The sequence below is a fragment of the Haemaphysalis longicornis genome, unplaced genomic scaffold (assembly GCF_048455015.1).
Source record: "Haemaphysalis longicornis isolate Haplotype H1 unplaced genomic scaffold, Haemaphysalis longicornis Haplotype H1 scaffold_4, whole genome shotgun sequence".
NCBI lineage: Eukaryota > Metazoa > Arthropoda > Arachnida > Ixodida > Ixodidae > Haemaphysalis > Haemaphysalis longicornis.
Window position 1 is genome coordinate 96,402,928 of NW_027526361.1, and position 25,551 is coordinate 96,428,478.

Consider the following 25,551-nt stretch of genomic DNA (forward strand, 5'->3'; position numbering starts at 1 on the left):
TTCTAACTGCACTCAAAGTGCTTTCACGAGTTATGGTGTCTTCCCGTGGTCGGGCAGGAGAAGGGGCGTTGTGTTTTATTGGTCGAGGAGGAGCACTTTTTTGGCGCCGAGAGCAGCTGAGAGCAGTTCTCGGTGCTCCATCGTCAGCGGCGGAGTAACAGGGAACGCCGAGGAAGCCACATGGGTGTAGCCCGAGACAACCCATTCCCGTTTGAACCCGTCCCGCTTGAGCCCCTTCCCGTTTGGCCCGTCCCGTGTGCGTCCGTTCCCAAAACGTCCTTCCCGTTTGACCGCTTTCTTTTTCATCCCGTTCACTAAACACCCTTCCCGTTTCAACCCACTCCCAGAACGCCCGCCTGAAATGGTTCAGATAAGTTTCTGAGCTCGCAGTGCGCTTTTCGGCCTCCAAAATTGTGCTGGGCAAGGAGCGTAGGTTACTGAGTTTACTACAACACAGTTTACTCATGCCTTGCCTAAATACTTAGCGCAGGGGGAAATTCTATTTTACCTTGACTCTAATTCTACTCAGTAGATGGCGCCATCGACACGTTTCCTTTTTAAAGCTCTACAGGTGATGGCTACAGTACTTTCAAACAACTACAATTATTGTGAACACTTCACCTGAAAAGTGAAATATTCAAGCTAATTTGAGCGAAAGCAAATACATATGAGCAACAAAATTATGCGTGATTTGCTTTGAGACTAATTAATCAGATTTCGCTACTTGCGCCGCAGCAGCCGGAATACGCAAACCGCAAATGGTGTGCTAAAACGTGTCCTACCGTTTTCAGCGGCAAACGGAAACTCCGGCTCCCGGTTACACGGTAAACGGTGACGCGAACACGGTAACGATATGCTAAAACTGTCTATTTTAGACGGATAACTACCTAAATGTTTGCTTTTACTTTTCCACGTGCTGCGTGCCCGCCTATGCATTATCTGTAAAAAGTACCCACAAGAGAATACAGCTTGGTGTGCTCTTAACGCCTGGGTGAAAAACCGGTGCGACCTATTTCCTCCAAGCACCAGCTTTAGACTTTAAGGGCCATTCTTTTACAGACGTGGGGTTTGGGAGGTGCTGTGCAAAAAAAATTTCCCCGCATTTCCCCGAGGGGAAGAATGTGAAAGTGCGAATGCAGGAGTTGCGCGGTTCGGTAATGGTCGCGAAAGAGAGATCACACACACACACACAACTACAAAGAAAGAAAGATGCATTTATTCACAGACACCTATTTGTGTTGTCGTTGTACTTGATTGCTAGAGCGGATCTCAGCTTTGAAATTTCGTGTCAGTACTCCTTTAAGCGGGTGCATTAGCCCTTCTCACGCCCGATTCCTGGCCAATCCCCCACGTGGGTATGTGCCATGTCAGCGGCCAGGCAGCGCGCGCCCATCTCCCCCCGTTGCCAAGGAAGACGAGGAGCGCGCGCACCCGCAGCTGTTGCTATGTGGACGGACGGCGGTCAACGGAATTCAGGGTCGCTTATAAAGTGCATTCGCACTTAAAATCGAGTCAGCACGTCCGCTTCCAGAAGCGTTCTGTTGGGCCGGCGGGCACCTGTTTTGACTCGGGAGCAACTGGAAATACGTTCGGCGGATGCTCGCCGCAGTCGTTTTGCGATGGCTAAGGTGACAAAAGCAAAAGCCAAAGCTAAATACCACAACTTTGTTGCGTGGCCATGGTGACAAGAATGGAAGAGAGAGAGAGAGAGAGAAACACCAGTGAAATTTTAGATTCCCTGGGAAATCGTACCAAAAGTAAAGGCGACAAACATGGATAACTGCGATCCCAAAGGTCAAGCTGGCAAATTTTTGGTTTTATTCCTGCACTTGCTAAAAGTTTCCGCTTCTGGTCTTTTAAAATGTGAACTGTGTTTTGAAGTTTCTCTTTTCTTAGAATATGCCAGCTGCCAATGAGTGCTTTCTACTTTGACCTGGCTCTGCTCGATAACGTTGCATATTTTTGTTGACACGTACACACGCACACACGCACGCACGCACTCACAATATTACCGGCACGTATGTTCACCTTAATTGTGCATGGGAGGACAAAAATAGTGGCTTAGTTCGGCTATGCCAGGATATACATTGCGTGAGCTAATAAGGCTTAGCTGGTTATTCTTAGCTTTCCTGGTTGTCTAGGATTAGCTTCATTATCATGCTTACGGCTGCTTCAATGACACGCACACGGCTTCGCGATCGCTGCACCGCCTGCCGCCGCTTCTCCTCGGCGCTTACGGGAGCAGCGCTGCGTGGATCATTGGGGCTCATGCTGGGTTTTGGTTCTCTCTGACTTCTTTTTGCCTTTCCACGCCATAAACAACTTGTTATGGGGATGTCTGTAAGCAACGGGTACGTTTAGGCCACTTCGAAAAGCAACTGCGCATGCATGCGTCTTGGTAGAGTGCTCGAACGCCAACAAGATCGATCCGGGGCGTGGTTCTGCGAGCTTCTCTCGTACGGGCGTCGGCGACGGAAGCAGCATATCACCACTGTCACTTCCGAATACGTCAGTCACGAGTGAATTCTATTGTCGCCTACTGGCACCGTGAGAGGTTGATTTCATTTTGCAGCGCGGACAACGAATGCGGCTTTGTTTCGAATATATACGTCGCAGAACAATATATTTCGGGGATGGGATTACCCTATCCCTGACAATAACCTGTGCTTGTTAGGGGAATATAAGCCACCCGAAAATGTTAAGTATATTCCAAGGCTGGGGTTCATTAAATATGTACCCACTCAGGACCAAAGAAATTTAATGAAACCACGGAAAAATAAATGGTCTGCCAAGTCCGGAAGGAACACAACAGCTAGCTCGTACGGGAATGAAAAAAACCCAGTGCAGCTTCGGAAATGCTAAAAACGTTTGTCGAAACTGAAGCAAGGTAGTGCTCATTAGACGAACTAGATGCGAAATGCGCTGACATTTCGTAAGACAGGGGGGGGGGGGGGGGGGGGGACGCTGTGTACAAATGCAGAGTGAATCAAAGAATGCACATTTTTGTAATCACACACACGCTGGCCGTTCATTTTGCTTTTGTTTTTCGACTTCAACGAACAGCTGATCACTCGGCGCACGCATTTTTTAACTATACAGTAAATAAGTTCAACGGTGTCGTTAGAAGCTTAGTGGTATCTGATAATGTCCTCTGATTTCAGTTTGTCCTAAATTCTGCAGGCTGCCTCTGTCATATGGCTATGCTTGGAAGACGCGATTAGTTGCCGACCCAGATTACTCTTTAAGCCCATCTTTAGCACATGATCGATTGCGAGCGCTGACATCGCGCAAGACGACCCAGCACTATTTTTTTTTTTTGTCGTGTGCTGATTCCCCAGTAGAATATTGCATTGTACATCGTACTTATCCCGTAGAATGTTCGTGAAATTTATGCTACATTGGTTTGTCCGGGGTAGTGATCAATATCTAAGGTATGAAGCGTAACTGGCGTGGTCAGGTATAAGCTAGTGCTCCGGCCGCTAGATTGACCCTTTAATAGGCGTGTCTTTTAAAGGCGTCTTTCATATCAGCCGTCTGATTTCTTCAAATGACAGAATTAATATGCCTACGAGATCGATCCCATTCAAGTCGCATTTCTTGCAAGTTGCTCAGCCGTAAAAAAAAAAAAAGGAATCCGAATGTCCTAATTGCGAAAACGTGAAGGAAATACCAAACAAGAGAAAAATTAAACAGCTGTCTCCTTCCTGACGAAAAGACGGCTGCCGACGACCGCCCAAGAACTCGTTTCATCCCGCGAAATCGACGGAGCACTCGGCCGGTCGAGCTTTGCGTAGCAGACGACGCATCTACAGCAGACGACAAAACCATTAGGCACCGGCAAACATTAAATATTCTACGTTTAAATCGAGCTTGCTGAACACGTAGTACGCGTTTGGTCTCATACGTCAAAAAATAATTTTACACGAAGCTCATCTTAGCGCGAAAAATGCAGCACGTACGCGGTGCACTGAAATATTTTTCTTAATTTTTGGTTGTTCAGAAATCTGTTCTACCAAAGATCTCCATTTACCCAATTAAAACAGTTACAGGGTAACTTCCGCCATATCTGAATTTGTGGAAACGAAGGGCGTTACAGGGTTCGCCACTTATCGCCATTTTTTTATATTTTTCTTATGCTTTGGTTGCTCATAATTCTGTTCCACCAATTATCCCCAGTTACGCAATTATAACGATTGGAGGTGGAACTTCCGCCAAATCTGCATCTTTGTGGAAATGCAGGGCGTGTACTACACAGTTCGTCATGTTTCGCTATTTTCGTTTCTATTTTTCTTAGGTTTGGTTGTTCAAAATTCTGTTCGACGGATTATCTACATTTAGGCAATTATAACGATTACGGGTGCAACTTCCACCAAATCTGCATTTTTGTGGAAATGGAGGGCGTTATACACGGTCTGGTCGGTGGGAGTACTCGGCAAGGAATGCTACGCATTAAAAAGCACGTACCAGAGCGGCGTCAGCTCGCACATACTCCCAGAGATGGAGGAAATAGGAAACTGCAGCACCCTCCTGCAACCTGACCTCTTCGCCGCGAGCTCGACATGTAGGTGGCGACAGCGTCGCGCTGCTAGTGTGGATGCTCCGCTGAGCGGCCCGTAAGAATGCACACTGAGGGCGCGCTTCGTGCTTTTTTCTCGCCGTATGTGCGCACAAAAGGTGCAAACAAGAGTGGTATGCTGTAGTTCGGTTCCTCAACGTTCAATGTATAGCATGGAAGCAGCAGTCAGTTTTCATTACTACGCCAAAAAAAGCGACGACTCATCGGGAATCTTAGAATGGCCGTAATTGTGACAGTGAACTTGTACGCTGTGGCTCGTAGCAAGCTCGATCTTTCCAGACTATGTCTTTGAGCCTTCAATAAAAGCATAAATAGAAACAAATCAGGAAGCCTCGATCGCTGAAATTCAGTTGATAACGGCAATCTCAATCGCTTTCACTGGTAGCATGACGCATTCTTGCATTTTTGGGATGCCCTGAAATTGTAACACTACTTAACTGCCTCGAAATTCTTTCTAAGAGCTTACGATATTTTTTGTGTGTTCAAAAGGCAACATAAAATTACTGAATTTTGATCAGCGCAGATATATAAATGTAACCGCTCTAACGGGTCTTTTAAATTAAATTTTATCGACTCTGAAGGAAGGTTTGATGAATAACGGTTTCAGATCACTTATGTACGGCTTTCGTCGCAAGTGCACTTGCGAATTGAATTGTCAACGCACGCAGCACAATCAACATCTCATGTTTAGCTAGGTTTTCGCAAAGTGACAAGTAGGTTACAAGTGACTCTAGGTTTACAGTGTGCAAACCAAGCTTCTGGGACCTCACAGTGAGCACAAATTTTCTATTACGGCTGCTCTGTTGACCATTTGCGTTCCTTTTAAAATCTAACAGGTGCCTGCAACAGCGAGATGTGTTTGTTTGATTGATTGATTGATTGATTGATTGATTGATTGATTGATTGATTGATTGATTGATTGATTGATTGATTGATTGATTGATTGATTGTAGGGTATAACGCGCCGACGCAACGCAGGCGATGAGGCGCGCCGTAGGGGAGGGCTCCGGATTAATTTTGACCACCTGGGGATCTTTATCGTGCGCCGAAATCTCGTACACACGGGCGTTTTTGCTTTTCGCCTCCATCAGAAAAGCGGCCGCCGCGGCCGGGAAGATGTGTTTGCATTTTTGCGTATAAGGTCGCTTAGGATCCCTAAAGATGGCAATAAATGAAGTTGCTCTGTTGCAGATGCAATAAAACAGTTCCTTTTTATTTCTCGTTGCGAATCAGCGCAACGGGTTCCCGGTAACTACTTTGTTTTGTAAACTGAATATCGCCTTTGTCTTGGCCTTTAATTCTTGAGAATTGGTTAAAAAATTAAATTCTGTGCATTTCTTTTTCGGGAAAAGGGGGGGGGGGTGAAGGGATCCTGCCAACGTTGCAAGAGCAGCGAGAAGAGAACGCATGTAACGCGAAAAGCCAAAACTATGGTTACCAGTATTACTTACAATCGAAACTACACTAGGCGTCGTGTTCTGTAGCGGCGAAAAAGCAGTACTTTACACGTATTTTCAAAACTGATTAACCCCCCTTTGGTCTGAGATTGTCCAGGAATTGTGGCTCGCCTTTTTCAAAACTGTATTGAAAGCAAGCATTGTGGGAAAAAATTAAAAAAAAAAAAACAGCGAGTCATGGCACACATCCCTCACACATGTGGGCAACAACGTGCATTATATTACGCGTTTTCTCCTCTTTCTTTAAACTTAGGTCCACCTTAAGAGGCTAAGACGTTACCATATTAGGCATTTGGTTATGCTGAGTGAGACACGTTTCTGGATAAGGGGATTCATGTCGGATTTGAAAATGATATATATGAAAATGACACACGAAATGCCACATGGCAGACGCAAACTCACAACCGCTTAATTTTACCGAAAACTCCCCCCTAAATACTCTTGCGCATCCATAGAAACGTATTTTAAATAATACGTAAAATTAGCAACTCGATACAGTTGAATAAATGTTTATTCCTCCTCCTCCTCAGTATAAACAACGACTGTCCAAAAATGGTATTTATTTTAGAAAAGGTACGGGAAGGACACGGTCACACGTACAGGCGCTTGCGGGTGTAAAATACGTGCCCGGTAATGTATGGGCGATAGCGCACGGGTCGTGTGCAGTGTAAATGTTTTTGTTTGTTTCTTCTTTCTATGAGGGCACAGCGCAATTTTACAAGGGTGTGGAATTTGCGCGCGTATGCACAGGTCTTATCGCTTACCCGTTTCGCGTGCTAAACTTTTATCCTTTAAATAATCACCACGCCACCTTCAAAAAGCACCCTTCGACGTTCCCGAAACGGCAGACGACTGCACTCAACAAAATAAGTAAAGTGCAATGTGTGGAAGCAATGTTTATAACACGTTTCACCCTCGAGCGCTGACCACGGCGAAGATGTTTCGTCGAATTAAACCAGCGCATTAACCCGCAACGACCGCTGATTATTGCGTTTCTAGAGGAAATGCGCAAGCAGAAGTCACTATGTCATTGCTTACTGCCAAACGAGCACACATATTGGTTGTTTTGTCGTGTGCAGCACGCGTCTTGCGCCGCACGCAACGTGAAAAAGCAGACGACGCGAGAGCGCCATCCACACTAGGAGCGGTTCGTCCCGCCGCCGCCAGGGGCCGACTGTGTTCGCGCTCGGGGCGGACCTGATCTGTAGTGTAGGTAGCCTGTACGCAGTTTTACTACTACACACAAATGATTTGCTCCCAGGGGAGACATTTTTTAGGGGTGATATACAGTGTACATTTCGGAATTTTCTCTATCTTCGCACTACTTTTCCGCCATTACCTTTTTTTTTTTTTTTTGAAAACTTGGCGCCTTACTAAACAACTTGAAAGCTATGTCGGCTCAGCGGGCTATGCAAAGAAGGATGATGGGAGTTACGGTAATGGAGAGCAAAATACCACCATGGATCAGAGTGACAAACTAGAGTGGAGGATATAATCAAATAAAGAAAAAGAAATATAAATAAAAGAAATAAGAAGGAAATAAGAATATAGAAATAAAAAATAAGAAATAAGAAAGAATATAAAAGAAATAAATATAAAGAAATATATAAATAAAGAAAGAAATATAATCACATAAGAAAAAAAAAGTACTCGGGCTGGCCTGTAAGAAAATTCGGAGGCAAAGAGTGGACTCGAACAGCGGAAAAAAGGAGCGGCTGGAGGTCGATGGGAGAGGCCTTCGTGCTGCAGAGGACCTAGTAGACTGTTGTCGTTGTTGTTGATGATGATGATGTACCGAACACCATATGGTGAATGCGAGCACTGTTTTGCGGTGGGCAAAGCGCACGTACAGATCAGTCATTGAAAAAAATAGGTAAAAGAAACTGCCATTGTGTGCAGGAATTGCATAACTTTATTCAGTTTAACAAGCAGGAGTAATACTCTAAACACTTTGCTCCTTGGAAAAAAAAAAACGCGTACAAAAGTAATACTTTGAGAAATTGGTTTGTCTGGGTTTCTCAGCCTCTGGGGTGCACGCTATTTTAATTTCGATTTTCACACCCGGCTAGTTGGGGTAGCCAGAGTATACGTGAAACTTGTTCTACAAGAGCGGGTGTTTACTGCTCTTCACATATTTCTCAGGTGACCCAGGTTAGCAAGTCTGACGAACCGCACAATACTGAGAGCGGTGGCTCGGGCAACGGAGAGATGCAGCAAAAAATAGCAATAACAGTTCGCTCACGTAGAAACAAGGAATGATCCAAACTTGCACTTCTGAAACTTGTGGCGGCATAGAGAAACTCATCAATCCATCATCAATTCGGTCAGTCATCATTCGGCTGAACACGCGGGTGGTGCGGAATTGAAGTGGACGCCGGTCATAAAAGAATAAACGCAGTCACCCTTTTTGTACATTTGCTTAAAACCCGAATCAAGTAATACGAAGCAGTCAAAATGAGGGACGGGGAAGAAGAAATGAGGCGTGCAGGTGGGTCGCACGCCATAGCCGGTTAGTTCCCCTTGGCGTCGTAGTCCTTCTGCGAGACCGGCAGCGGAATCGCGAACCAGGAGACCACAGGCGTGGCTACGTAGAGGAGGCCGCGGCTCTGCATCATCTGGAACTGCTCGTTGGACGAGACATGCGCGTCCACGCGAGGGGCCGTGTCACTTTCCGGGGGAACCTGCACGGAAACGGGCGGGTCTCAAAAAGTTATGCCTGCATCGACGGAGCCGTCGTTTCCGAAACGTAGCCGCAGAACACGCATGCCTCGTCTTCAGCTACATCTTCGAGAACTCTGGTTTGCGGTTCTTAGCTACGATAAAGTAAAGCTGGGCAACAGCAGCGCTGAACGCTTACTGCTGTTCCTTTAAATGTACGCGGAAGGGCTTTTTTTAAGTGGAAATTGAGCTTGTTCACTTGGCATAATTGGTGGTGGAGACGGGGTCGAACATGAGCCCAGCATGGTAGGACTTTCCTCCATGAGGAAGACCCTCTTCAGCTGCCGACCGTCTGAGAAACTATCGGGCCCCTAAATAAAGCCTTCTCTCTCTCTCTCTCTCTCTCTCTCTCAGCTGATGTTGATGCCACTACCGTGCATGTGTTTCACTGCCGTGCCATTCTACGTAAAGTGTAAAACTGCTACTCGCTCCACCTAGCGACGTCACATTGTAAATCAAAGGTTCGCTTACTGCCAGTGCTCCCGATGTCTGTCCAGTCACTCAATTTATAAAGAGTACAGGGCAGCTCGTACTGCAGATGCTCCAATATGTTGTGATCTGGCACTACAAGCCTCACCAACGCCGCCTCACTCACCGCGCTTACGTCCCTCCATCGGTACTCCAATAGCGGCATCTCCGAGAACACCTAAATGCACGAGAAAGACACCAGCGCCTTCTGGTGGCCCCCAAAATGAAATCGCACGCGCTCCACTAGTGTCAGGTTTTCTTTCTTTCCTTCTTTAACTAAAGTTTGGGTTTGGGCTAGTTGGTTCATAATTAAGCTGTGAAACAGCGCTTTAAACGAGGACAGCGAGAGAAGACACAGACACGAGCGCTCGTGTCTGCGTATTCTTCTCTCGCTGTCCTCGTTTAAGTTTCACAGTTAAATTTCTTTCTTTGCTTGTTTTTTTTTCTTTGTTTCACTTCGTTCCTTTCACGTTCTGTCTTTCACTTCATTTTTCATGGTCCCTGCCAATTCATTACCAACTGGTAGAATAAGATAAAAATGCACGTGTCTGCAGCTCAAAATAGCTAGTATTTCTTCCAGTCATTCCAGTGAGAGCGCACTGACCAGATCTCCTTGCCAGAATTTCTTGAGGTCCCCTCGCCACCAGGCCAGTGTCAGGACGGGCAGGAGAACGCCCGGGACGAGATAGAGGAGCGCGGGCTGACCAGTATTCAAGTGTGACGTGATTAACAGCGTCACCACCAGCGTAACGACGTAACCTGCGCAGTTGCAAGGGAAGCGAAATTGCAGCCAAGGTTGCCCGAAGGAAATGTTACTCTTCTGAATCTTAGGCTCGTAGGAAAAAAAAAAAAAAAGCATCAGCTCTCGGTCACAAGTGAAGCCTGAGATAAGTGTTTAGAGAGATTTTACCGACACAGCTGCAAATGGGGCGAATGGGCGGACTGCACTCTCAGCGTTTACCTGCGCTCTTCATGTAGCCCTTCTGTGCTTAACAATCTATATTTGCCTGCGGTTTGTGTGCATGTGAGGGGGCCGGGATGGAGGATTGATATGAGGCCTTTGGTTGTTTATTAAGCATGGCAGGATTTCGTTTAGGGCCAGTCATTAACAACTTGGCCTTTTTGTCTGACGTCGCTTGCGGAGCCTTGCAAAAATTTCAGGGTTTACTCTATTTAGGAAGGAATTGGTTAGAAAGCAGGATGATAGGAGTTCTGCTAAATCCATGAGCACGCCACGATGAAGTTAGAGTTTTACTAGTGCGGAGGTGCAGGCAGGAATAAAGAGAATCCAAAGTCGTTTTAAGTATGTAGATTTGAATGATTATGTCTCTCCTCGCCATGGGTGGACGACACTCCGTGTTAATGTCATCGAGATATCAGTGCCTGAAAAATATCCACCCAATTTTTTTAGTTAGGCTCCTTGGGGGAAAAATTACGAGCAGGACATACCGTAGTACTTGTTTCGAACAACGCAATTCGATTAATTGGAAAGCGAGTTTATTCTAGGTGGCACTTACAAACAATTGCAAGCAGGAAGTACCGGGACCCCTTTTTGACCATTACGTCATACGAGCGGCAGTAGGCGACAGCCAAACCTGGAGGAGAAAAAAATGTACATATGGAATTAGGAGAGAGAGAGAGAGAGAGAGAATGCAGTTTATACTGACGAGGTGTGTCCACTGAAGAGCCTCACATGCTACGAGAGGTGAAAAATGAGACGGGTGAATAAGAAGGAGAAACACAGAAAGAAGTAAAAAAAAAAATAAGGAAAGAAAAAGGAATAAGCTGAGTTAAGGTCTGGCGAGAGAGTTTGGTAAAATACAATCGAGAAAATGTTCGCTTTAAAGTTGCACGGAGTTCTGAAACCACGGAGTACCAACAAGCGAGCACGGCACGTTCAGCGCTAGCATAGCAGACATGCTGAACTAGTGGCTACGCCAGTGGTGTGTTCAGCATGTTTGCTATGCTCAACAAGCAGCCGGGATGTCTGCTATGTTCACCATGCAGCCATGATGTTCAGCATGCCTGCTATGTTCAGCATGGGGATTCAGCGTGCAGCCGGGGGGGTGGGGGGGGGGGAGTTCTATCCCCCTCGAAATTTTCATTGATGGATGTTTCCCCCTCTTCCCCTCTTTCTTCCTTCTTTCCTTCCTTACCTTCTTCCTTCCCTCTCCTCCGGAAATAAATTTATTGTGGAAACCAGCTTATTCCGGAGAGCAGTACGGTTGAAATCACGGTGATGTCAAAAGCATTTGAAACACCTTTGCGGAAAAAAAGTTGGTTCCCCGGTATTAAGTACAGCCACACCGCGATGGTAAGCAATATCTAATAAACGCTGCGCTTTAATTGTTGTTTTACGGCTACCCCTTAACGGATGATGGGCATTGAAATCACCAGTGGGTATATGCGGAGACAGCACAGTACGGATAATACTCTCCAAACGATCGTTATCTTGCGGCTTTCGAGGCGGTATAAGGCGGCAATGACCGTGAAAGACAAACCTTCGCTTTGCACGATGGCTGCTACGTACTCGTTCACTGCACTTGGCGTAACATTATGGTGTGTAATGGTAAGGTCATTTCTCAAAGCTAAAAGTACTCTTGTTGAAGGCAGACTAGTTTTGGAACGCAAGACTGTGCATCCTAAAAGGCGTACGTCTGAGACAGACGTGGTTCCCAGATTGCTATCACATGAAAACGATGAAAACAACCCTCCTGAAATCTGGGAGTCATGACTGCAGTCCACCCGCATTCCACTGAAAAATTGTGGCTGCACTGCGAATTTGGTGCATTGTAGGAATACTGGCTAAAGCCATAACCACTACAGCCACTGGGTGAGGGAGCGAACCGCAGAGCTGATGAGTGTCACAACGGTTTCAGCCTCTGGCAAAAAAAAAAAAAAAAAAATGACGCCAGGAATGTACGCATGACCTCAGCAATAAATGAAATTAAGGAGCCCAGTTTCCAAAAATCTTGTTTATTGGAGGTTTCTGGCTCACATGTACGATGTGGAGATTTTGAAAGTCGGGCCCCAAAAGCCTGTCTAGATGTAGGACCAGTGGTGAGTTTTGCTGCGAAATTGCGACTGCGGCTGGAGATGCGACCGAAGGTACAACTGGCGGTGTATGCGCAGTGGTATCTGGGGATGCAGCTGGTGCATGTATTTACTATGCACCAGCTTTTACGCTCACGGGAAGTATTTTGCTCGCTGTTAGGGCTTTGGACAACTATAGTGCTTGGTGTGACGGCGGGACGGCGATCAGCGATAAAAAGGCGAGTAAAATAGCGATTGTCGAGCCTTTCGTTTAAAAATTTGCTTCACGTGCGCAGGAACCATTCTTTAAAAATACATTTGCACGTTGCAAGCGTCACTGGTGTAATTTGTCTGGTAATGGTATGCTCTATTTGACATTGACATTGCTTTAATATTGACGTTGTTTTATTAAAATGTTACAGGGTTTTACAAAGAACGAGGTATTATAGTTTTAGAGTTTTGTAGCGCAAGCTGCACTACGCTACCTCGGACAGTCTTCGCGGGGTGACCAGTTTTGCCCGTGAGCGTTAGAGTTCACACCACATCCCCTTCCGCAAGCACCCGGCAGGGAGCAGCGACCGGATAAACAGGGAGACATAGGCGGCAGGGAGAGATAGGCGAATAAGGAAAGGAGACGTGCGCGGGACCCGTGCGTGGGACGTGGCGGAAGAAGGCGAGGAGGCCGCCGCCGCAGCGATAAGCGCGCGCCACAAAGGTAGGCCACGAGTACATGCGGCGCAGAACCGTGTGCGATAGAGGAAGACGACCATCCAGCTGTGGTCCCTCGTACAGCGGCGAGGCTTAAACAACGCCGTGAGGCGAAAAAAAGGAAAAACGTTACAGCTTCGCTACATTCTAGTCTTACGCATCAGGGTGAGCTTCCTTCATTTTTTTATGGAGGAAGCTCCCTACAGCCACGGCGGCTGGATTTCATCAAGTGGCCGTGCTGGCACTAATTTCGGTTTCAGAGTTTTCGACTTTTCCTGGTGGCTGTCATTTTCAAAATGGGAGCTTGGTGGCTCTTCGTTCTGTCCCGTGCTTCCATCTGTCAAATCGACTTGGTACACTATCGCGAATTTCTCGTTGCCTGGAAATTTTTTTGTGAATTTTTTTTTTCTGTCTTCTAGAGACGTAAAATTTGGCTCCCACCTTTTGAAATGAACTAATACACGCCGATATGACCATGGCTTGCAGTCTATCTTGTGCTATTTTACGAGACCTAAGAGCAGTCCTGTTTCGCCGGCCATGATTGACTGGAAGCAGCTGAACTCTTTCAAACCACAGGCAGGAAATCTACTCGCCGCAACTTGTTGAGATTGGATGCCATGTAAAGCCCGTTCTACACGGAGCGAATTTCGCCTGCGAATCCGCTGGAACGAACATTCGCACTTGCGAAGTTCGCAATGCCTGGAATTGTCGTCTACATGGGGCCTGCGAACGCCGAGATTTTCGCATTTCAGATGCGCCCTGTTTGCAGACTGAATTAAGTTTGCCACCAGCAAAGGTTGTTGTGATTTTAACAAGCGTGGTTTCATTTTACTTTCTTGGCAAGTTGTTTCTGCCTGGTTTGCGGTAAATATAAGTTTATTTACAGTTTATATAAGAATCGCCAATTCTTTATCAATATACGCACACACAGCAGAGAAGACAAACGTTTTGGTGTGCCCGCGATTTTGTCGCGCTCATACAAGCAACGCCATCTGGTTTCCATGCGTGCAAGTGGTGCCGAGCTGTGCTTCTATTGGCCGCAGGTCCGGCCCCTCCACGCCGCGCACGCCGCACGAGCGGCGTTTGCTCGACCGCTTCAAATGTTTGGCACTTTGCCGCAGCAACGAAATAAGGTGGTTTTGCCGCACGAGCGGCGCCGCATCGGCGAATTCGCAGGCGAAATCGCTCCATGTAGTACGGGCTTTAGTCGACACCTTAGATAAAACCGTCAATGGCGCCAAGTAAATGGGGACTGGAATTTGTGACAGAGACATCATGTGCCAAGTGAGATCGAAGCATGCGCGAGCATTCGAAAAGGGGCTGTCAGGTCCACTCATGAGGTCAGTGGCCAGGCGCCCTGGCCTCGGGTGTGAAAGGATAGATCCCCGCCGCTCGGTCTAGCGGCACAGCACTGTCGACACTACGCTGTGGCCGTCGTCAATTCGCTGCGGCGCGTTCGGCAGACGACTTGTCTGGATGGAGGAATGCCGCGGGAAAAATCCCCTTTGCGAAGGCAGACGGCCCCGCCAAGTTCCGAGGATTCTGCGCGTAACGGGCAACGAAGGGGTAATTATCGTCTGACCGCACGGCAGCGGCGGCTTTTCCGCGAGATCCCATTGTCGCGCGCCACCGTCGGAACGGCTGCTTTTCGGTAGCCGCCACTTTTCACCCCCACCCTTCGGAGGCACGTCTACTCGCCGCCGCGTGCTTGCTCGCCCGCGTACAGGCTTTCGACCCGAAGGTGGTGACGCCTTATTGAATACTCGGCAAATGTTCTGAGTGACAGCTTTCTACGTGAATTTGGGCCCTTCCTTACGCGTGTAGGAAAGCTAGAGGGGCGTTCCCAAGAGAGAGAGAGAGAGAGAGAGTAATACCGAGGCCGTTAAACAGCGTTCTTGTCTGAGCTCTCAGCTAGGCAGTTCTAGTGTCACTAAAACCTTATTTAGTGACACTAGGCAGTTCCAGGCGAGACAAGGAGTCTCGACCGCTGAAGCTAGGTTGGGATTTGTGAGCCCCCTAAGCAAGAGGTAGACTGGAGGATTGCGTCGGAAGTTTAGGGTACTGCTGTGTACCGGGCAACTAAACGGGTCCTGCGGCGGGAACAGAGTCCAGGCCGTCGTTTCTCGAGCGGTTTGTGTACGCTCCGAGCACAGGAGAGTTAGACGGAGCTGAGAAGCTCGAGTGACTTGTACGCACTTAGAGCTAGTGTCTAACTGCAGTTTGAAGTTTTTCCCTTATGTACCCAGCTATTCTAATGTAAATAGTTGTATATAAAGTCTTCGTTTCCCTTCATCAAATACAAACGCCTCGAGTTCGCCAATTCGACTGCCATGTCCGAGTACTTCAACACCAGCGCCCTGCGAGCCTCCTGCCAAATCAACCGAAGCCCACGCGACTGGGTTTCTGATCGAGACCGGACTTCGGGGAAACGAACAACATCTATCTTTACTTGGGCGATGGCCAAGCGTGTGCCGAGCACGCCTGACGTGTGCACATGCTGTAATGGTGGTTAATAGGCAAGAGCTAGCGCAGAAGAAAGTAGTTAGTACCATGATCGCCATTGTGTCACAGAACAAGGCGCATGGAAAAAATTACAACGACAATCACTCCTGTAGATGCAGTGACCACAAAAACATTTAGGCAGCCTATCGGGAAACGGCCCCTTGCTTAGGCGTACTGTACACTTGAGCCGGTTTATTTCGTTAGGCGAATGCGCCCGTTACGCCTCGCTGATTTTGCAAGTTCGCCCCGTGTCGGCTGGGGAACGAGCGTTCAAGGCCGCGAGGCGTCATGTTACTATGCTCTTCTCTCAGTTGCTCCAGCTAAACTGCTCAATATTTCTTAGGTCTGTGAAGTTATGTAATTAGTTTTAAAGCACAAGGAGGGCCGACCACAAGAAATCTGTGCGCAAAAATCGGTCCCTATTTTGCTCCTTGCGGTTTCGAGGCAAGCAAAGACAACCCGGAGTTACTGCATCTGCTCCCCCAAAGGAGCAGTATGCAGGGAATCTAGGGAAATCTGGTGGTAGTAGTAGTAGTAGAAATAGGTCGCTGGAACTTGGAAAGTACCGCCTCTCTTTTCTCTCAGCCGCCGCGTGAATCCGCGCCGTTCATTGGCCCGTTTCGGTCACGTGGTCGGTGGCGACCACTTTCGGTACATCTGCTCGGTTCTCCCCACCAGTGGCGGCTGGGATCGTGTGGGAATCGGAATGTATCGCAGTTTTCGTGCGTGTTTTTTTTTTCATACATACGTGCAACAACGCAAGCTAAATGATAGCAGAATGTCAGGGTGCTGTGCTTTTGGCTGGAGCTATAGAACGGAGGCTGGAAGGGCACTTTTTTCGATTCCGAGCGGCAAGGCAGATGCGAAGTGGCGAGCGATATGGATACACACGATCCGGCGAAACGAGTCTGTCCAAACAGGAGATACGAGACTGTGCGAGGACTTTACAGAGAGCTTCACAGTTGTTTCTTTTCATACGAAAGTGTTTTATTCCTGGATGCACCAAGATTTCAGTGACGTCATATCCGTCACGGAAATTACGCCTGTAAACCATAGCAAGCGGCCTGTAAAGGGTGCACCCTTGCACACAAGGTGCTTTGCGGGAAAGCAACCTTTAGTACTAAAGAGTACGTTATACTTGGGGTTGTTCCTTTTCGGGTTTTTTTTTTAACATACGAGAGTGTTGTTTGCCAGGATACACCAATATTTCACTGACGTCATATCCGTCACGGAAATGACGCCCGTACACCTTTGCCGAAGTGACCAGCCAGCGGGACGTCGCTCGCCAAGCCCACCCCCAAGACAGCCACCGACCCGCAAATCATGTTCAGCTGCAGATTTCGCTGCACACTTCACTTTCGTGTTTTACCGATTCCTATGACAGAGGAATCAACCGCAGTTTGTTTTTGTATTTACGTCGCGTTGAACCGACACGGCTGTTACTGACCAAACGGGCCGGTTGAAGCGTTCGAAGGCGCAAACGTTGCGTGTTATTGTGCGGAGTCATTTACGCAGCTCACACCCGTTTGTTTTCGAGGCGCCACAAAAAACTTTCCACCTATTTTACTTGTTTGTATATGCTTCATTCAACCCGTGTCCTTTATTTTGTATTCTGGACCTCCCAGTGCTAGCCCAGAAATAGCGCAAACGCGTGATGCTGCGCTGGGTACACTTCTTCGATGGGAACTTTTATATGTCACTACGCAACACTCAGTGACGGTATGATGAAAGAGGTTCGGCGTTCGAAGGTCGACAGAGCATATACCCCTTAACGGGGCTGACAATTGAGTTTTGAAGAGTATATTTTCTTTGCCCAAATGACAGGGAATCACTTAAAACACCTTAACCCGATACGGTTTTGCTGATAGCGCCTTGGAACTTTTTAAATCGCAATTTTTAAATCATAGCCGTACGGTAACATTCTCTTAGTGTACGTAAGATTAAAAAAGTATACTTAAAAACTTGTCCCTGGCTGAAACAATAGCAATGTGCAACCTTTTTATCCCTTGATGCGGTTTTTGAATGACGTGTTAAAGACGACGAAATTGTTGGGACACGTAAGGTAGTGTAACATGTAGACAGTCCATGGCGCCAAATTTTTAACACGAAAGTGTTTTATTCCCGGATACACGAAGATTTCGCTGACGTCATATCTGTCATGGACGTGACGCCTGTACAACGAAGCAAGCGGTCTGTAAAGGGTGCGCACATGCACACAGGGTCTTCTTGCGGGGAAGCAACCTTTACTACCAAAAAGTACGTTGTACTTAGGGTTGTTTGTTTTCGGGTTTTATATTGTAACACGAAAGTGCTTTATGCCGCGACACCCCAAGATTCGCTGACATCATATCCGTTACGGAAATGACGCCAGTACAACTTGCCGAAGCGATCCGCAGGCAGGATATCGCCCGCCAAGCACACCCAAAAGACAGCCGCCAACCCGCAAATCACGCTCAGCTGCAGATTTCGCTGCAGATTTCACTTTCGTGTTTTACCGATTCCTATGACAGAGAAATCAACCACAGTTTTTTACCCCTCTCTTTTTTTAGTACTACTACTGTACTACTACTAGCAATAGTTTGGTGTAAAATTAAAAATTATTTTCGCCTGTCTATTTAAAAATTTCTTGCGGTTACATCAGTATATAAAACGGTGCCTTCCATACCAACTGGAGGACATGCACTCCACAAAAATCGGTTGTCTGTCCCTTTAATAATTCCTTCTCTCAACAACTGCACAAAACGCGCGCTGGGAAAATCAGAAGGCTGAAGCATCTTGCAGCTAGTGATAGATAATTTTGTTGCTATTTAAATCTAATATGAATAAGCTCGAACATATTGCGATGTACGGTGAACGACCCCTGCGTGCGCTCCGTACGCGAATGGGAAAGGCAGGCGTACCCCCTAGGGGCCCCCTCCCCCTCCTCTTATTTTGTTACAGGGTGTTATATAGCTTGGATCGAGGCCAGTTGACGCTGGTGAGAATGAATATAACACTTTTTTAATGTCTTGAACATTAAATCTGATTTTATAATTTAAATTATTACAATTACTCTCCTTGTGTTTTCACATTTTTGTGAGCACCGTCTTCGCCCGGAAAGAAATTCAGTGTACGCCACTGACGCATACTCATAACAAAAATGTTCGCTGATATGCGACCGGAAAATAGGAAATAAATCCCGTGTACGCCACTGGCGCGTACTCATAACGTATACACGTTCGCTGATATGCGCCCTATACGCACCACTGCATGTTTGAAAACTGTGGGACTTGCACCATTCGGTAAAAACAACCACTTGGATAATGATCATGTTCACGCAAATATTGCGTGCAATTTTGAGCGCGCGAGACGCCAATAGCGCCCAAATATACGGCGCACGAAGTTCAGATGATTTCCGGCACACGGGAAAACGTGTGCCGGAAATGGGAACGTTAGGCTTAGCATCCTGGCGGATATTTGATCGCCGCTATCTGTGCAACTGCGAATGACAATCCGTAACACAACTTTTCACCACACTATCATGCCCTCTCTCGCATGTGGATCTTTATCTCAGCTATAACTGCCGTTTGAGCGATCGGTGACCAAGACATCTGCGAAGCCTGTTTCGATGCTTCCGCGCAGGTATTGCCATCCTACCGCCGCTCGGCGCACCGCGCGCCGCGGCGACCGGCCGGACCGGCGGACCTCCACGGCGAAGTCATCGTCGGCTTGCATCGCGGCAGATATCTGATCGCCGCTCTTAAAATAAGCCCTGACAACAATCCCTAGCACAATTTTTTACCACACTAACACCCACTTTCTCGCGTGTGGAACTTCTTTTTTGCGATCAGATTGACTCGGAAGAGCAGCGACAAGCGATTGCTACCGTGGTAGCTGCGCCGGTTCGAGCCGCTGAGTGTGCCGAGCTGGCAGGCGCGGCCGGCGTGTGCGCGGACTGTTTCCGAAGGCAGAAAATGCTTCACGATTGCCTGCTTTATCCATTTCTTGCGAACAAACGCGCGGAATCTACAAATTCAGCTCAGCGATCGTCGTAGTTGACCATGAAGCAAAAATAGTGGGCGGAGCATCGCCGACGACGCATCGCACGCGCGCATCGGGCCATGTGTCTCAAATTCACGCGTACAACTAGTCGTGCCGACAGTCGTAACGATCAGTCGCATGCGATTCGCATGCACCAATCGTCCATGTGTCTCGCGCGGTCGAAAGGCTGGTGATGGTAGTCGTAGGGCGGGCTGCCGTCACGGCGTCGATATGTGGCGTAAGCTCGTCTTTCATCTTGCTGACGTCTCCGGCAGAACCGAGAGATATGGCCCCGGATGCCACAGTAGAAGCAAGTGGGCCGCGACGGGCGCCAAGGGGAGTAATAGGGATTGGGAGCGGTCGCTCTTGACAGGGGAGCCATCAGCGCTTGAGAGGGTTGAGGAGGCTCCGAATATGAAACCGGGGCACAAGCGTGTGGGACAGGGTGGAGCATAGAAACCTGGGCTGTGGGCAGTGTGACCGGAATGTTTCCTTTTGGTGGGGAAGCACACGTAATTGAAGCGAGCTCTTCCTTTATCATGTCTCCGCAAGCCAGGAATGAGACTCTGGTTTTGACTGCCTGAAAAGCTCCCCTTAGGCTGCCCTTGAAGCTCTTCCCTTATGATGGAGCGGATTATAAAGTGCAGGTCGCTGTCCGTAGGTGCAGGTGAGTCCCACGTAGCAGATGGCAAGCGCTGAGCCTGGAAGGTGTCTAAACGCTGGCAAGTCGATATGACGTCATTGACACCTGTGGGATTTTGCAGGGCGAGGGCATGAAAAGCAAAGTTGGGAATGCCCTTGAAGATGTGACGCACCCGCTCGTCCCCTGTCATGCTGGCGTTGACGCGTGTGCAAAGGGCCAGGACGTCTTCTATGTATGATGTGTAGGTTTCGCCGGGTTGTTGAACGCGTAGATCCAGCTTCTTTTTGGCGGCCTCTGAGCGCGTTGCCGATGTCCCAGAAATCTTGCGTATTTCGGTAGTAAATTCGGACCAAGTAGTGAGTTTTGCTTCGTTGTTCAGAAACCACGTTTTCGTGACTTTATGTAGGGACCATCCGACGTTAATTAGTTTGAAAGAGTCGTCCCACCTACTGAAAGCGCTTACACGGTTGTAAGTGTCCTACCAGTCCTCCACGTCATCGCCGCGGAGTCCAGTGAAGTCCGGTGGGTCACGCGGTCTGCTGCTGATCGTCCAGTATGGCGTGGGTGGGCCACCAGGGTTACTGCCAGCAGCGGGGTTGATACCCTCCGCCTGCATGTCGGAATCCGGCCGAAATATTCGCCGACCCGACCGGAGCTCCGAAGGAAACGCTGTAGACGACGTCGCGGGGTCGAACTTCACCTCCAGCACTTGAGAGGCTCCGGCGAGAAGGCTTGGTTGAAGGCGAAAAGGCCCTTTATTCGGCAAGCAGCTGCCTGAAACTGAGGAATGACTTCGAACGACGATGATGATGATCGAGCGTTGCGCGCCCAGGCGATGATGTGCTGATGATGAACGTGCGAGGTAAGAGGACGAAGACGATGCCTTGATGGCAAATAAATGGAGGGAAATCGATTAAGGAAGCTCGGCGCTCAGATTTAGTCACTTTCGCTTACATTATTATTATTATTACTATTTATTATTATTATTATTGCATCCCCTTCGGATCGGGGCGACGGCATGCGCCATCTTGCCTACGTTATTCGTTTAAATAAATTCAGCTAACCACAATTCCGTATTTCTCTTTAATTTTGTCTTGCCACTATCTCTGACTGTGATGACCCTACATCGACTTCTTTCCTGTTTTTTCCCCACCAGTACTCTAGTCGCTGTTCAGTACTACCCACTGCTGATCCGTTAATGCTGGCATCAACTGCAAAACCCAGTGCCTCATGAAGTGGAGAAAACCGGAATTAGCCTGCCATCTGTCGATAGACAGTGGAAGTAATAAGCAAGTGTGTGCGGCGGGTACTAGCCGTTGAAGAAATACCACGAAATATAAGACGCATTTCTTACTTTATTGTCTCCTAACTCTAAAACCAATCTTAATTAAGGTAATTCTGTTAAAAGTAAATGCTTAACAAGTTTAGTTTTCGACCCCGCGATACGCTTGTTCTGCATTCACTTAGAAGGGGATGGTGGTTGAGGAAGGACCGGCATTCTAAATGGAAGTTTTACAACTGTCACAAAATCAATCCACGTACGATACCAAGACGGGCCGGGCCGGTAGCGGCACCGCACTCTATCTCACCGGGGACGACTATGTCGCCACAGCCCAGTATCACGACGATGTCTCTGCAGGCGGCCGCGTTGCCCGGGCGTAAGTGCGGCACCCGCATCAGCACAGGCAGATCGTAAAAGCCACTTGCGACGCTCTCCATCACGCTTACACCCTTCTGCGAGGCACAAAGAAAGGAAAAGAAAATGTTGTGGCAAGCCGTTGATATGGATCACCCTGCGAAGCTGCTGCGGTTCCGCCAGATTGCACATACGCAGGGAACAAAACACCGTTGACCGTGGCGCATTCCAAATGTCGTACCGGACGGCGGTGTCCACGTGATTGGCGGCGGGAGCGGCTGCGTCGCGTTCGACGCCACCCTCCGTCCACCCTCTCCCTCCCCATTACCCCGCTGCGTAGAAGCCTTTGCTATACTCGGTGACAACTTAAAGGAGCCATGAAGACAAAATACAAGTTGGGTTTATTAGAAAGACTGCTTAGTCCAGATAACAATGATACCAACATCATCGCAATCTTCGAATAAATAACGGATATATTAAAGAAAATGTGTGAAGCAGTCGCGACCCCCTAGTCAATTTCCCGCAACTTTTCTATGACGTCACGGAACCTTGTTTGTGGGATTGGCGGCCGCCTAACTGAGCTGTCGCGACGACACATGACTGGACGTCGGTAATGGGGCCTCTAGTTCCCTTTTACCCCACCACTTGAATGCTAACGTGCAGTTAACGCACTGAAAATTGTGTTTTATTGTTGGCCCGTATGACGTCATTCTTGCTCATAACACGTCACTGTGGCGCAAAATTTGAAAGTTTTTAAATACGTCTTGCTTTTTTTCCGTTAAAAAACACTTTTTGGGGCTGTAATGAAGCTGAGTGGGATACTGAATCCTAGTTCTTTCAAATTAAACGAAGTTGTATTTTCTCTTCATGGCTCCTTTAAAGGGGCACTGACACAAAAATTTTGCATCTTGTTTTTTTTTTGTTGCGATAAGTAGCTAGTGACCTACTTATAACCTGTAGAAACCTCATTTGCTTCAGCGTGCGACGGTTGTTTAATTAGAGGCATTTTCAATGCGGCCAGCCGCAGTTTCGGTTTCAGCGAGTGGCGCGAAACGATGGATTTTGTGGATTTTGTGTGAACAAAGCTGACCACGTGACCATCGGAGGGATATCACAGAGCAGAGCCGCCGTAGCACTGTCGAATCCGCATCGACGGCAGTTTCTGCGAATGCCCCCACGTACTGATCTCGTGAGGCGCTTAATTAAAAAGCGACCGTGGATGTGACGCAGGCGCTGCGAGTGCAAATGCTACCGCGGCTAAAGAACGACGCGCGACGCTCGAGACGGTGGGTGGCGAGACGCGCGCTGGGAGCAGCCGGCCGGTCTGCCTACAGGTCCGCCTACAGATGTGTTCGGCTTAGCACTGCGGCGGATATTCGAGTGCCGCTCACGTAAGTGGTGCAGATGACAATTTTAATGCAACCCGCCATCGCATCATTAACTCCTTTCTCATGTAAGCCACCATGGTCGGGACTTGGGACAATTTCGTGCAGCGGTAACAAGCTATCACTCGAGCTACCTGCGCCGGCCTGGGCCACTTCGCGGCCGTGGCCGCCGCCTGCACAGCGACCGTGCGGCTCGCTCAGTGGGCTTTTCGTGCCTCCGGCGCGTTTTCGCGTCTAATGTAAATAACAAGTAATAGAAACAGGGTGCCTTTGGTCGCGGCCAGCTGCCCAATGAGCTGACGAAATCACGGAGCCTGCGCCGCCAACGATCGGGTCGTTCGTTCTCGAGAGCAGAAGCTCCACCCTCCGGCCCTCCGATTGGAGCGGCGAGCCGGGCGAGCCGGCGAAAAACGCCGGCAGTGCGGAAGCGGCAAACACAAACTCGTGACGTGTTTGGATGTTGTTTATTTACACAATATCTTCGGGATGTCGATTGCGCGTGGTCCTCTGCTGGCTGCTCGGTTGCGTTTCACACACTTTAAAATTGATTTTAAATATGTTCTAGGCTGTATTCGCCGCTGATATTTTGCAGATGATGTACATGTGTTCCCACCAATCTATCTCCGCAGTTATCTCGCCTTCAAAATTTTGTGTCAGTGCTCCTTTAAGAACGGCACCCGAAGTTGCCGCTGTGCCTTATCACCGTAGCCGGATGCTTCTCCGCGCGGCGCAAGTAGGGCGTTACTGGGAATACTTTGAACATGGCGTGAGCCGTTCCCGTGATTTTTTGGACTTAATATGCTTACAAACGACTCCAGTGACGACAAACAAACTGCGTGATACAAGGCAGACGATATCACGCATTCATAGCAAACCCCTTTCAAAACGCGCGCGCACTGACGTCACGGGTCCGGCGCTTTGGCGGAGTGATACACTACAGGAGGTGGTGCCGTTCTTGAGTTGTAACCGAGTATAACAAGACTATCGCTGCTGCTGCCTTTACTCTCGCCTCAGCGCAAAAATGGTTCCGGTCGGGCTGTAAAGCCTCACCGAACTGTCCCCACTGCCATGTTTTCTCAGACCTCCAACACGTAACCTGGCCTCTCCAATCTCTTAACGGTTATTCAACGCACCATCTGACGCGGCACAAAGGGGCCGCACAGCGCATTTCTAATTCGCAGCGGAAGTGACTGCGATATGTTGTCGAAGAAAAAGGAGACACTTATCAGTGTTCTACAATGCGTATATATTGTATGGTCCCGCTGCACTTCCGCAATCTCTATAGAGACGTTTTTAAAATCGTCGAGGGAAACATGCGCTGTGAAGCAATTGTCACCGAAAATTGTGCAAATCATAAAATATAATAGTGACACGTTTACATGAAGGGAATTTATTGCCTAACGCAGGTCGATAAATTTGCGATAGCGAATTCCTCGTGAGGGGTTTGCTTTTTGCGTGGTGAGACAGAAACACATCAATAACCATCAATGAAATTAGTGCACGGAGATGAAAAAACGTGTTTCTTACCGAAAGGTATGATGTGACAAAGACCATAAATATATCGTAGCAAAATAACAGGAATAATACGAGGGAAATAGTCTGCAAGAAAATGACGAAAGATGGTATTTAGTGCTAAACATGCACGCATGTATAGATATAATAAGCTTACAAGTTATCGTCACAAATGTGTGTATACAACTGCGGAGTCACAGAGACAGCATAGGAGACAACCTAACAAAGTGGGATGGCTAAGTTGAGGAGCAAGACCAGTGCTTTGCAGGGTCGCCATCAGTTCGTAAGCGTGAGCTGGAGAGCTTAAAGGGACCCTGCAACACTTTATTCAACTTTTACGAAATCTTAAATGCTTGCAGTATGTTGTCAACCAACACATCCAGTACTTAGATTAGGAAGTCACAAAGTACCTGAGCCAAAAATAACTGCTCTAGCCCATCAGATAACTTGTAAACTCGCTCAAAAGACTTTTCTCTTTTTCCCGGTCTTGACGTTCTTAGACGGCTCGAATTACGTCACTAAGGCCATGTAGCGGCTGTTGTACGCTTATCCTTAAGTTGCCGCAATGAACGCTTTTCGATAGCAACTTTAAAAAATTCTCGCGCCTTCCCGCGAGGGCAACACGAGTAAATGCAGAGCATTGGGGCCTCAGTACTGGTTGAAGGCAGTGTTGCTTCCATCGCTTCTTCCGTGATGCTGGAGTAGCAGACACGAGTAAACGTGGGAGCGAGCGTCAACCAAGGAAGGAGCAACGCAGTGCATGAAGCACGAGCGACCGCTAGCCGCTTTATATTTGCAGCGCGCGCAGTAGAGGGAGAGCAGTACAGTGAGAGCAGTACGGGGGGGAGAGCGCGCATGCGCAAGCAGCGCGCGCCCTTCCACGCCCCACCGCG

The 25,551-nt window shown here is 48.1% G+C and overlaps 1 protein-coding gene across 1 annotated transcript; it reads right to left on the reverse strand.

The window, feature by feature from the left end:
- Positions 1–8,012: 8,012 nt before the first annotated feature.
- Positions 8,013–24,736, reverse strand: LOC144180452 (signal peptide peptidase-like 2A). The gene is made up of 5 exons (XM_077708792.1): positions 24,674–24,736; positions 21,715–21,859; positions 10,737–10,814; positions 9,824–9,978; positions 8,013–8,714 (listed from the first exon to the last, which is right to left on the reverse strand). Exons 1-5 carry the CDS (start codon positions 24,698–24,700, stop codon positions 8,544–8,546), a joined length of 576 nt encoding a protein of 191 aa, XP_077564918.1. The 5' UTR covers positions 24,701–24,736; the 3' UTR covers positions 8,013–8,543.
- Positions 24,737–25,551: the final 815 nt, after the last annotated feature.